General features: G+C 42.8%; 1 protein-coding gene across 1 annotated transcript in view; it reads left to right on the top strand.

Moving 5' to 3' along the window:
- The window catches only part of MED14 (mediator complex subunit 14), a 34,901-nt gene extending 30,440 nt beyond the window's left edge, over window positions 1–4,461 (top strand). Inside the window, exons 28-31 of the mRNA XM_052674024.1 lie at window positions 69–176; window positions 608–733; window positions 1,282–1,471; window positions 4,313–4,461. Of these exons, the coding sequence (XP_052529984.1) occupies window positions 69–176; window positions 608–733; window positions 1,282–1,471; window positions 4,313–4,386 (498 nt within the window). The 3' untranslated portion in view covers window positions 4,387–4,461. The remainder of the gene's footprint in view (window positions 1–68; window positions 177–607; window positions 734–1,281; window positions 1,472–4,312) is intronic.
- The last annotated feature ends 8,702 nt before the right edge of the window (window positions 4,462–13,163 follow it).

Below are 13,163 nucleotides of genomic sequence, written 5' to 3'. Positions count from 1 at the left end.
GCTTGTTACCATATTAAATGATACAGCTGTTATCTAAATAGGCAGTACTAATGGGTATCTTTCTTTAGGTTGCAGGACCTCCTTTTAAAGCAAACACCTTAATAGCCTTCACAAAATTATTAGGGGCTCCAACGCATATCCTCAGGGACTGTGTTCACATCATGAAACTTGAGCTGGTAAGTTAGCCTCTATTTAGTTCAATCAACTTTGGTTACTATATTTGGGAAGGAAAAAAAAAAACCAAAACCTTATCTATGAGATCACAAATTACTTTCTGTATATGTTACCTAGTGTTAATAAAGAAGGTTGTGTTTCACTATTAGCTCTTCTGGAAACTCCCCAAATTTCTCCCTTTAGCTAATGATTTCAAGAAAGTGCAGGTGTGTTAGTGCACACTGGACACATAGGTAGCCTGGCTGGAATCTTCATCACTGTGTTCTTGTTGTCGGCTATATTCTCAGTTCTTTCAGAGTTATTTTGACTTGTGCTGAACTTGGAAACATCTGTTATTTAGAGGAAGAGTCTGTTTTCTAACTCTTCCCTCGTCTGTAGACATATATGTCACTAAACTTTGCTGTTTTTTCTCTGTGATGCTCTTTCTAAACAGTTCCCTGATCAGGCAAGTCAGCTGAAATGGAACGTGCAGTTTTGTTTAACAATTCCTCCCAGTGCACCACCAATTGCACCTCCAGGAACTCCTGCTGTTGTGCTGAAATCCAAAATGTTGTTTTTTGTAAGTAGGGCTGTTTTAAAATTTTGAGGACTGCATATCTTTGAAATCACCACTGGTTAGGGACGAAACATAGACTGTGTCTGATGATCACAGGAGCTAAAAACGTCAAGCATGGACTTGCATATATCTCTTTAGTAATGCCTCGCTCCTGTAAAAGCACAACACCTTCTCATGTTTTGTGCTCTTGGCAATATATCCTAAAGCTGGGCTGCAGATATCTTTGTGTGCTCAACTTTTGATTATTTTGCTCTTTGAGACACTTACTGCCTGACACTTACTGATACATAGCAGTGGTTCTGGGGAAGGAGAGCACAAATGAGATTATTAGAACAAATATGTAGGTGTCTTCTCTGAAGCAGTGCTCAGTGTAGGGTGATTTTGAGAATGAGAGAGTGTACCATTCCACCCTCTCAGTTTTCAGACACTTCTGTAACAGAGAAGTTATCATTCAGGTGTAAACTATCTGTAGGTCCAGATTGTTTAACAAAATGAGAAGCTGTGATGAAGTATGTTGCTAATTGAACACGCTTTGTTTTTTTTCCCTACAGCTCCAGCTAACACAGAAAACAACAGTCTCACAGGAAGCTGTTAGTATTATTGTCCCAATTATTTATGATATGGCTTCGGGTACAACTCAACAGGCTGACATTCCCAGGCAACAGAATTCTTCTGTTGCTGCTCCAATGATGGTTAGCAATATTCTAAAGAGGTTTGCTGAACTGAATTCACCACGACCAGGTACTGTACATGTCCAGTAGATATATTCTCTCCACCCAGACATCTGTGACAAATCTCCAGTGTAAAACTAAATCTCTCTAAGTCTGAATTCTTCTTGGTTCCTGTCATACTTCTTTAGTGATCACAAACTCCTGATATGACAGGCAATACGTAACTTATTAGCAAGCACTGGCAGTGCAGCAGACTTCTATGCCAGAAGGTTACACTGGTGATTCAGGCTGAATATCACTGTCAAAGTATCACTCCAAAGTAATAGAATGCACCTCTTGTTGGCCCAAATCTTCCTGCACAGTAGGAGTTCTTAACAAATGTGCCCAGAATGAATCACGATAAATATTCTGTGGTCAAGTGTCAGTTTTCATGCTTAACTATAAAGTTATTAAGCTTAACAGTAGAATATAAGGGAATGTTAAAATAGTTATCATAACTCGTCCATGTGCTGTGAATGGTGAAGAAGTAATTGGTGTGACTGTATACATCTTTGTCAGTGGGTCCACTAGCAAAGGTGTCTACAGTTCTGCTCACCAAACGTACTGTGAAGTGTTTGAGCTCAATAGCTTGCTCTGAGTGTTCATTGGCCCGTAGGTAGGTAGTGCACTGGGAGCAACTTTGCTTTCCCTTGTTACACTTTTTATCTTTTTTAATATATGGCAACACTGAAGAGCAGTAGCAGGTTCTTTGGGCAGTATGTTGTCTGTGAGCATGGTTTGAAAAGCTAATACTCAAATGGCTTACAAGAACAAAAACTTTCAGTTCTGCTGTAGTTGCACACTGAAGAACAAAGCATTTTTTTTTAATAACCCACTGAATAGTTTGAAGTTGTGAATCCAGAGGTTGAATTCTACTTCTACTCTGTGTAATTATTCATCTCATTACGTGGTGATTTTAACTGTGCCTGATGGTTTGTTTTGATTGCTAGAACATGAGTAATGTTTATCTTAAATTGGTGTGGATATGCATAAGTTTTGGAGAACTGTGATGAAATTTAATTAACAAGCATTTCCTGTTTGACATGTAGTAATAGTGTAGGTAAATTAGGGAGGGTAGCTTCAAGCTTGCTTGTAAGAGTTCTGTATAGGATAGGATAGAACAGTTGGTTAAATAGCTCTTTTATTTCAAGATACTTTGTCTAAATAGCAGGTGTTCCTTTTGGAAGGTGCTTCCCCACTGAGTTCCTCTAGGGAGGGAAGGAGCAGATGCTTGTTTTGCTGTTTATTATTGCAGTCAATTGTGTTTAAGGTAAACCCTCCATAGAATCCTACAGCTTAGGGAGTCAAAGCAGCTCTTGAGTATCCCAGGTGCATGTCTCCTGGCAATGGTTGGGTAGATGAGGAGAGACAGTTTTTGTTTGTCACGCCAGCTGAAGTAAATGGGGAGTGCAGGCAGCAGAGTACAGATAGGAAAAACTACAGATGGAGCTTGTGGCTCAAGCAGGATCTTATCCAGGGAAAAAAGATTGTAGCAAGCTAAGCAGAGGATAATTCTGATAGGCTTTCCTCTAATTTCTGAAAGAAAGGATGAGTCTCTATTGATCTCTCTCACCCAAAGCAGGGTGTTTCCTGACGACACTTAAATTGCAATTTCATGTGTTCTTGCTGTCAAAACTCACATTGCTGTATCTGACAAAAGAGAACAAGATGCCTTCTGTTCTTTAACACTGAATGAAATGGGAGAGCCAACAGATGATAGCAGATAGTTGGGAGACTTTTACAACAGCAGTACATGAGAGATCCCAGATATCCTTTCTGTTGGGACACTACTGTGCTGTGCTCAGGATTTTCCTACCTGTGTTAGGTCTTCTGCTGCCCTATTTGCAATTTGCATGGTTAAGTGAATTTTTCACTCTCAGTCAGAAAAGGTGAGGGCTTCCCACCGAGCACATATGATATTACTGACACTGTCATTGTAACCCGTAATCAGTGTTGCCTCATTTTGGCTGTATCTATCTTTTTTACCTTTCTCTCTTTGTGAGAAAGTATTTTGTATTCAGCATAATTTTCCTCCTAATAAAATGGCAGTAACTGAAAAGGAAGTTCTTTTGGAAGAGTTTTATTTTCAGATCTGTGGGCAAGCACGTGATGCTGCGTTTCACAGTAGAACGCTGACTCATTGCCAGTGCACTGTCCTTCTGACATACTCTGCCAGTACCTCCCCGGGGGAAGAAAAAAGCTATTTTATTTTTGGGCAGTAGTTACACGTGAACCGAGATGGAATCAGTGTCCTGGAGTGATACAGAGTTAAGCTTGAGCTGTGAGCCTCCAACCTGTGTCCTGCAGCGGGCTTCCATCTGGTAGGAAAGTCCCTGCAGCTGCAGGAGATGACCCCTACAGAGGAGCTCCAGGGACTTGTGTGGTGTCTCTTAAAATGCTTCACCACCCAGTTTGCTGAAGTCTGGTTGATAGTGATGCAGTGGATGGCACTTAGCCCTGATTTGTATCTTTGCTATGATAATGACTTGCCCTAAACAGTCCTGGGAATCTTTAGTTTGGCAGTTAGGATTAATGCATCCTCGCAGGCTCTGCTCTGATCTCCTTGTTCACGCTGCTGCTTCTTCAGCAGCAAAATTCAGACTCTTTTAATGGACGTTTCTCCCAATATGCAGGAAAAAATTGTGACAGGGAACAGTAGAGGCTATTAATTGTATTCTCTTAGCAGGATGCTCCTCGTGCTGGGCTACGAGGGCAGTAGTGGCCACGCTTGAAGCACGCCAGCAGGCAGAGCGTTGGCCCAGCTCAGAGGGGGCACGAGTAGCGTGCTGCCTCCCCTGCCCGATAGAGTTAAGCCCTGCCTGTTGCTCTGCCGTTGCGTGTGATGCTAACATGTCTCTTTTCCCTGTTCCAGGTGAATGCACAATATTTGCAGCCGTTCGGGATTTGATGCTTAATCTTACGCTGCCCCCTGGTGGGCGTCCATAGACACTTTTAAAAGAAGGCTGAAAATGAGACAAAACAGCAAAAAAATAATAAAAAAAATACAAAAATAAAAAAAAATCTCTCTGAAATTAAGCCTTCAATTAAAAGAGGACGTTTAATTTTACTTTTTTTAAGAGCTAACTATAAAAAATGGCAAACTTTCAGGGATGCACTTTCATCAAATGAGTATCACCACGACTTTTGTATAGTGCTGTTGTATAGTGTGTTTTGATGGGAGACACTTCAGACTAGGAAATAGATTGAAGTATCAGCTTGCTGGTAATAGATTTACTATTCTGTTTTATACTATACAGAGTATGAAGATGCCAAACTTGTTTGTTTTTTGTTTTTCTTATGTTTTGGTGTAATAGTCTTTTTTTAAGGCAGGTCTGTCATTTTTGAATACTGTAAAACTGTGACAAACTTTATATTGAAGCTGTATTTTAATATGACTGCTTTGAATCCTTAAACAATTTATTTGGGCTTGTTGTAAACATGTCCCCAAGAAGCAATATTTAATAAACTGGATTAAAAAAAAAATCTTAATCTGGATGTTGTATAATCTTAAACGTTATTCCTCGCTGCTCTAGTCACTGGACAGATCTCTTGTATTCACATTTACGTGGCTATCTATTATCATCTTTCCCCTGTGTGCTGCTAACACACACAGGCTGCCCAGAGAGGTTGTGGATGGTCCTTGGAGGTGCTCAAGGCCAGGGTGGATGGGGCCCTGGGCAGCCTGGTCTGGTATTAGATATGGAAGTCGGGGGCACTGCATGTGGCAGGGGGATTGGAGATTCATGATCCTTGAGGACCCTTCCAACCTGGGCCATTCTGTGATTCTGTGATCTTACTGTAAAAGCAGGTAAGAAAGATAGAAGCTTGAAGCGTATGCCCTGAAGTTGGAGAGGATGATCCAAAAAAAGCTGAAGATGACCAAAAAAAAACCAAAACAAAACCAAAAGAACACAGAAGCTAGCTCACATTTAATATTTGAATTGGATTTAGATAAGTTGGTCAGCAATGACAAAGAGCTCTTATAATGAAAGAAAAATTCTGTCTTTAAGAATTAACCTGTCATTTAATCATTTGTCCACAGGAATTCATATTCTCCAGTTTTTAATGAGTTCAGCTTGGTTTCCTGTCTTGAAAGTGTAGCATTCTTCAGCCCTGCCTTACTGCGCTTGCACAGCTGTCCGCTCCCCACTTAGCTGATGGGTGCATAAAACTAATTTTAGCAGTGATTTTAGTGGAGGGTTGTTAGGGCAGTATGGTCAGGTTGTGGTTGGGCTTGATGATCATTAAGGTCTTTTCCAACCTGAGCGATTCTAATCTTTTTGTGGGTATCTTCCAGCTTACCTTGTTGTCTTTGAGGCTCCTGTTGCCCCCACATCCATCACAAGGTTTTGTTCTCTAGTCTTGAATGTGTCTGTGTCAAAGCTCTTTATATTGTAAATTATAAATGTATAAGTATTATAAAGTGTATCATTATAAATCATCTTTTCATTAGTGTTGACTTCAGATTTCAGCCTTGAAATGGGTTTTGAGTGTTGGTACTCAGTATTCTAACTTGTATCTATCCTCTGGTTACACAGCTTTTCTGCAATACTAAACTGCTGCAGTTACTCAATTGGAGAGCTGGTGTATTTCTGTCTGTCTCAACTAAACTAATGGTATAAAATAGAGAGGCAGTAGAACGATGTCAGAAAAAAGGAGTGGATATTCTGCTGCCTGCTAGTCTGGATTGGAGGTCTGAGCATTCCTATGCCAAAAAGCAGCTTTCTGACCCAGGGAAATTCTGCTTTTCTTTGCCCACGCTGGCACAAGAGTGTTCCTGGGGAAAAAAGGCTCCACTGAACGTCAGGCACTTGAAAATGAATTGTGGGATGAGGCCAGGATAAAAGAGAAAAGACCGTGAAGCAATGACTTGTGGTTACAGAACGATTTTCCCAACCTGAGATTTTCATTGCCAGAGGAGATTTGTTTGTGCATTTATTTCACTAAAAAAAAAATCTGCAGTGTCTCCACATCCTGCATTACCTGTAGGTTGTTTTCCATAAATCTGCCCTTGGGGTGAGAAAAACCAAAGAATGTGGAGAAAAATAACAGTTCTGTACCAGCCAGGCTTGGAGTGGCAATGTCAGCCAGTGCCGAACAGGAGCACTAAGTGATCTGGCTATCCAAACAGTAATGCAGATGACAGCAGTAGCTTTGTGGTTTTCCATGTCATAAATGGAACAAGTTGTTCCATTTCAAGTTGTGTTGAAGGTTTCCATAAAAAAAAGGAAGACGAAGGCTTTCCCGAGCCCTGCAAGCACTCGGACAGAGCTGAAGTGAGGTGAGAGTTGTGTTAGAAATAAAGTTTAAATGGCATGCTGGCTGTAATTGAGAAATGTATGTTTAAGTTATATCACACGGCCTTACAGCCTGTGGGTCTTTCCTGTAGAAATTCCTCCAGCAGCTGCTAATTCTGAAGCTGGGTGAATCACAAGCAGTATGGCAATTGGAGGGGAAATGCTTTTTAAGGCTCCAAACACGTCTCCAGCAGCACCACAAACTGAGGAAGCAGTGCTGCGGTGCGTGAGTGTGTGCACTCCCAGCCCTGCACGTTCCTCCAGAGCAATAATTAGAGTCTTCGGTAAGTGACCCCTATGGAATAGATTTTAGAGGAAATGTCCGGCTGCTGCTGGGAGAGATAAGAGATGCTGAGCTAGAAGGGTTGTGATGGGGGCTGTGCAGAGCAGTGTGGCAGCTTTGAAAAGGACAGGTTGTGGATAGCAGAGCGTAATATCCTGTTGAGTGGGGGAGTAGCAGCTTCACCAGAGGCTTTCTCTGAGAGAGCAGAGGACTTCTATCAGAAACAGCCGGACACCTGACAAAAAAATTGTGTGTTAAGGGCCTGCCTGAGGTTGCTTCCTCATTGTTAAATATGTCCAGGTAATAATCTGGCAAGCTTGCAGAGCAACTGGCAAACTATAGTTGCTGCTGCTCTGGTGCAGCTCAGTGGGGGCTCCTGTGTTGTTCGCCAAGGTTAAGCTCTCAGGCAGTGTGTCCTGTGCTCACACAGCACTGAGGTCATAGGAATATGTCCTGATCTTCACACGGAGCTGAGAAGCCGTTTTATTGTGTACCTCTACAGAAGCAATTCCATGGGATTGAGCAAGGTTAGAATTACCACAGAATTAATAAGGATTAATATTAATAAGGACTAATACTTTGCCTAGCTTTTAAAGCATCAGCTAGTAGTACTGGCTGGATTTTGTTTAATTACATCTATCCCCTGCCCTTCTCGCACCAAAATCTGCAAGAAAAAAGAAGTGTTGGCATATGCACAGCATCAGCAAGCTATAAAAAAATAAATCCTAAAGTAAAATGTATGTAAGCATTAATTATTTGGCCAGCTTGCAAAGTTGACCATTTCCAAAGGATTTAGCTATGTTAAAAAAGTGTTTTAGTGACATTATCACGCAAGAGCTGGAACATAACCTGAAATACTGCAGAGATGTTTTCTCTATTAGCACAGCCCAGTCCTGGCTCTGCATGGCACTGCTCCAGCCAATCTCCTGTAAACTGAGTGTGCCCTGGAGGGGTTACAGGGATGTGGGTCAGTTGGGGATGCTCTGGAGAGGCAGGGTCCTGCCCCACTCATGTAGCAGTGTGCATACAGCTCCATGCTGAGCTCAGGGGAGCACTTTGTGCTCAGAAACATCAAGCTCCTTTTGATATCTATGGACCAGTGTTGCCTTTTGTTAAATCTTTCACACTGGAAGGGCAAGCTTTAGAGATCACTTCTTTCCAAGCTCCAAATGTCTATACTGAATTGATGATAATCAGTGTGAATACATGTAAGAATTGAAAGCACATTCCTTCAGCCTAAAAGTAGATTTGTGAAGTTGTTTTTTTTTCCCTCTACTTCTGTATTTATCTCCTGCTGTAGATGGGTGCTAAAACAAAAGCTGCACTGCCATCACCACCTCCTTGCTGGCCACGGTTTGGTCACAGTGTGGCCTTGCTGGAGAAATCAGCTGCTCAAACAGAGAAAGATTTAAGTCTGAAGGAAACAACCTTTTATCCAAACATGGAGTTGGTGAGCAAACACAACATGTAGGCTTCTGGGCATCCCGAAAGAGGATTATTAGGTTTGTTTCATTTACTTTAGCTGATATGACCTTGAAATGTTAGTAGCATTGGGGGCCTGGTAGTGACGTTAACGCACACATCTGAGGCTCAAGGTGACCCAGGAGGAATGTGTGCTTTCTTAGGATGACTCCTGCGGCTGGTGGGCAGATTTCAGATGCAGCAGCAGCAACTGACCCCAGGCAGGACACCAAGGGCTGCTGGACCGATTTGGTGGGCCCTGTGGTGACACCGCTGTTCTCCTTGGGGCGAGAGGCTGCAGGGGCTGCGTAGTGCCTCCTTCAGGTAGCACAGCTGCTCCTTCTCTGTTGCAGAGCCTGCAATGAAGGTCCAGCGCTTGCTGTGCGAGTTGCAGAAGTTGTCTAGAGGTTGAGTGCTTGTATAGCTATGAAAAAGATAAAATGCTCAGGCTCTGTTTTGCATCTATTGAGAGTACTGGCTTGTCAGTGACCTGCACCTCTTCTGCCTTGCTTTGGAGCTCAGGTCCCTCCAGGCAACACTAGGACAACAGACTGGCTCTGAGACTGGTTTTAGGAGCCTCTTCATGCCTTCTCTTGCCAGACCCTACCAAAAATTCACCTGGCAACAGCTCTTTAAAGACTTGACTCATGGATAGAAAGCAGTGGAGGGAGCTGGAAGAGGGGCCTGGAAGTGGAAGAGGCTGCCCGAGAAAGTACTTCAGCCCTCCCCAGTGAGATCAAGTTATCAGCTTGGAGAGACTAGTTTGAAGAAGGTGCCACGTCCACACAGTGTTTGAACACCTCCAGGGACGGTGACTCCACCTCCTCCCTGGGCAACCTGTGCCACTGCCTCGCTGCTCTTCTGAGGAGGAATTGTTGCTAATACTCAATCTGTTGTGCTTCTCGTGAGCAGCTCCATGGTGCAGTTATGCAGCACCTCAGACCCTGCCTGCTGGTGCCAGCTGCACTGCTGCTCTGTCAGCATGAAAAGAATTGATTTTGCCCAGATTTATTTTTTATTTTAGTTCCCCTCTGCCCCCACAGCTAAGATTCCCCACGCATCACACCATACCCCTGAAGAGCGTGAGTTATCAAAACTTATACAGGTAAATGGTTTAGAACAGTAATAAAGCCAACCTGCCATTTTCAGATTTTGAAGGAAATGTAATTATTTGAATGCCTGGAATGCCTGTTGTCTGCATGGTTTGATTTAGTGCTGAGAGGACATCTGAAGATATTTATTTACAATTGAGTTATTACATAATTATTCTTCCATGCAAATTCTAGTGCCTAATTCCAATGGAGATGGCTGAGATGGGGAGCAGTGGGCTTTGGATTGCTGCTGTTGTTGTTTAAGGCCTTTTTTTGTAAGATGATCACTGCCATGGTTTTGCAAATCTGAATTTTGCATTCTGCTAACCAGCACAACCAACCAACCAGAAGGGGGGGCTGAGTAACCTGCATCACTGCTTCATTTCAGCTTCTCCCACCTTCGTCCTGAAGGAAAGACACAAAAATGTTACTCTGGTTGTCTTTGATTTTTTTCCAGTTTTTAATCCCCCTTTGAGTTACATAGGCACCGAAGTAAAGGTAAGTACACACAGCCCCCCTTCCCATCCCATAACGGTTGCAGAACTGTTCAGAGCCTGCACGGAGCCTGCCTGAACTCCAGCATCACTTCTGCTATGGCAGAGACTTCCTTCCTCTTTTATTCTTTAATACAAAATGCAGCTCTGAACCCACATTGAAGGGAAAAGGTATTTTCTTTCACTTTAATTCCCTGCCATAGAAGGATGCCTACAATACACACAGGCACACGCTGTTCTTATTTCAGGTGAGCCCACATACTGGTCTCTAGGACCCAAGTTTGGCTGTTTCCATCATATTTTTGCACAACGAAATTAGGTGATGATTTTTTGCCTCCAGGAACTCCTCTATGCATTGACTGGGGGCACCTTGAAGTATTGAGCAGAATCTGATGTCGAAGCCTTAGGAATGAAAAGCAAATGCAGAGCTCACTGTTGTAATTTCTGACCTTTCACTTTGGACATGCGCTTACAAAATGAAGCTGTCAGAATCCCATTTTCCTGTTCCAAGTGAAAGGCTGTTTCTGACACTCTTTGCTATTGTCTGGATTGCAGCCTCTTCCAGCCCTCCTCCGTGCATGGCTCTGTGCCGTTTTCCTCCAGAGCTCAGGAGTTATAAAAGCTTTTAGCAAAAGTGGCATTTCCTCCTCCTCCGCTCTGCTGTTGTCACAGCTGATTTTATAGAACAAATCTAATTTTACCTTCAGCAAGATTTGCTGGAGTTTGTTTTTAACAGCAATTCTTCTAATGATAGTGAAAATGTTCCTTTACATCAAGTGTTCATTTCTCTGGAGAAAAATATCTTTGTGCCTGGCTTTCTTGGAAGCCCACGTTTTCCTAAAAATTGGAGTAGGTCTTCAATTTATATGAGTACTCTTAACCTCATATTTACTTAGGACATTAAGTATATCAGAAAGAAAATGAAGTAAACACTTCCTTTAACTATGTAATCATAAAATTATTGAGGTTGGAAAAGACCTCTAAGATCACCCAGTGCAACCAGCAGCCCATCACACCATGCCCACTGCCCCTGTCCCTCAGTGCCACATCCACACAGGTCTTCAACACCTCCAGGGATGGCAACTCCACCACCTCAATGGGCAGCCTGTGCCACTGCCTCCCTGCTCTTCCTGAGAAGAAATGGTTCCTAATATCCAACCTGAACCTCCCCTGGCACAACTTAAGGCCAGTACCTCTTGTCCTATCACTGTTACCTGGGAGAAGAGACCAACCCCCACATCACTTTATCATCATTGTGGAGAGAAACATATTGCAGTTGCTTTTTCCCTGGCTCTGCTGTACACTCAGTAGGTATGGATGGACTCAGCTGAATGCACATGCCAACAGCACTGTATTTCCAAAACCAAGGCTTAGTTTTGGAGGGATTTTCCACCTATTTCTTCTTTGTACACACTCAAAAATCTTGCCTGCTCTTTGCAGTCTTCCTCCTCCCTGTCATTGCCACAACCTGGCCTTTCATCTAGTATTAAATGTGACCCTGCCTGTGGCAGGGGAGTGGAGCTTCATGATCCTTGAGGTCCCTTCCAACCCAGGCCATTCTGTGTACGATTCTGTGTGATTTCATCGCATTTAATATCATTTAAGCACTATATTTTGCAGTTCACAGAAGCCCAGAACCAAAGAGTTTATTTCTGACTGGAGAATGACAAATTTCAGATGCCAAGAAAGCGAGGCGCTTGATGTGGGAATCCTTCATTCTATCAGAATGTTTTTGTCTATTTATTTCTATTGCTCTGGCTCTTATAAGAGATTACAAGGATCTTCTTAAAGGAAAGAAAGGCAGAGGTGGGAAGGCTTTGAAAAAGAGAAACAACAAGAAAAAAATAATTATCAGGATCTGGAAAAGAAGATTGAGCAGCAAAGAAAATAAAGGTGGGAATTTTTTTTCTTCTAGCTGGTTAGGCTGTACATTACAGGAAAAATCCTAAAGGAACACGGCAGGAGGTATGATTAAAAGACTTGAGCTTTTTAGATTCTTTTTTCTTCTCTGCCCAATGGCAAATGAAGGCTACAGTGACTAATGGCTCCTACGCTGCTGGGAACGGTGGCAGCTGAGGCTGGCATTCCCCCTGCAGCACAGGGTGAGGGGTCTGTAGCACAGGTCTTATGGGGAGCAGCTGAGGGAACTGGGATTGTTCAGTCTGCAGAAGAGGAGGCTCAGGGGACCCCACATCACTCCCCCCAGCCATCGAGCAGAGCCTCCCTGCTCCCAAGGACATGCTCACCTCCCAGAAGCTCACACAGGGGCTGAGCTGCACACTGCCTCACATAGCTTAGATTGTAACACTACATCAGTTTAAAACATCCAGTGATTTTTCTCAGGATTAGCTGCAAACTTAGAGAAGTGCTTCCTTCAGACAATGGTCTCCATTTTTATATATTTTTTTCCTTTTTTTTTTTTCCCCTGCTGCTGAGGCACTTGGTGACAGAAACAGATTCTTAAGAGTTGAGAGCTGTCTGATCACTTAAGTGGATTTTTATTTCCAAGCTGCTACTGCACATTAGTCAAGAGTTTGATTGATGACCTGCTGCAGGATGTAGTTAGAGCTCCCTTTTAGTGCTGCTGTGCTCAAACGCTGTAATTGAGTATATGGGTATTGCTATAGACTGTATCAATTCCTTGGGCACTCTGACCACAGCATTTTTTGGAACTGTGTTAAATTGAGGGGGCGATCAGGTGAGCAGGTAGGCAGCACTGAGGTCCTCCAGCAGCCAGTGAGCTCACAGCAGTGGCTGTACGGTACCAGTTAAATTACTGTGAATTCAGCTGGCCGTACTGCTTTTATCCCCACAGCCTAATGTAAAGCATATGCTCACCAAATTAAAGGCATGTACATTTGTCATCATAAATTCATGCACTGGAGCATAATGAAAGCAGGGTTTAACTACCTTTATAAAAACATTCAGTGTAACCATTAATTTTGTTTCCCCTATGAAACATTCTAAAGAATTTTATGATGTATATTCATGCCAAGGAGTTAGCTGTGTATTTTTGACAATGTTGGATGGCATCAATAGCATTATGAAATTTGAGTTTCAGAGGCCTTTACTGTGAAACTTATCTTCAAAAGGTAAG

Source organism: Tympanuchus pallidicinctus, unplaced genomic scaffold (assembly GCF_026119805.1).
Source record: "Tympanuchus pallidicinctus isolate F22 unplaced genomic scaffold, pur_lepc_1.0 scaffold14, whole genome shotgun sequence".
In the NCBI taxonomy this organism is placed as follows: domain Eukaryota; kingdom Metazoa; phylum Chordata; class Aves; order Galliformes; family Phasianidae; genus Tympanuchus; species Tympanuchus pallidicinctus.
The sequence above is the reverse complement of the archived record's forward strand: the minus strand, read 5'-3'. Positions and strand labels throughout refer to the sequence as shown.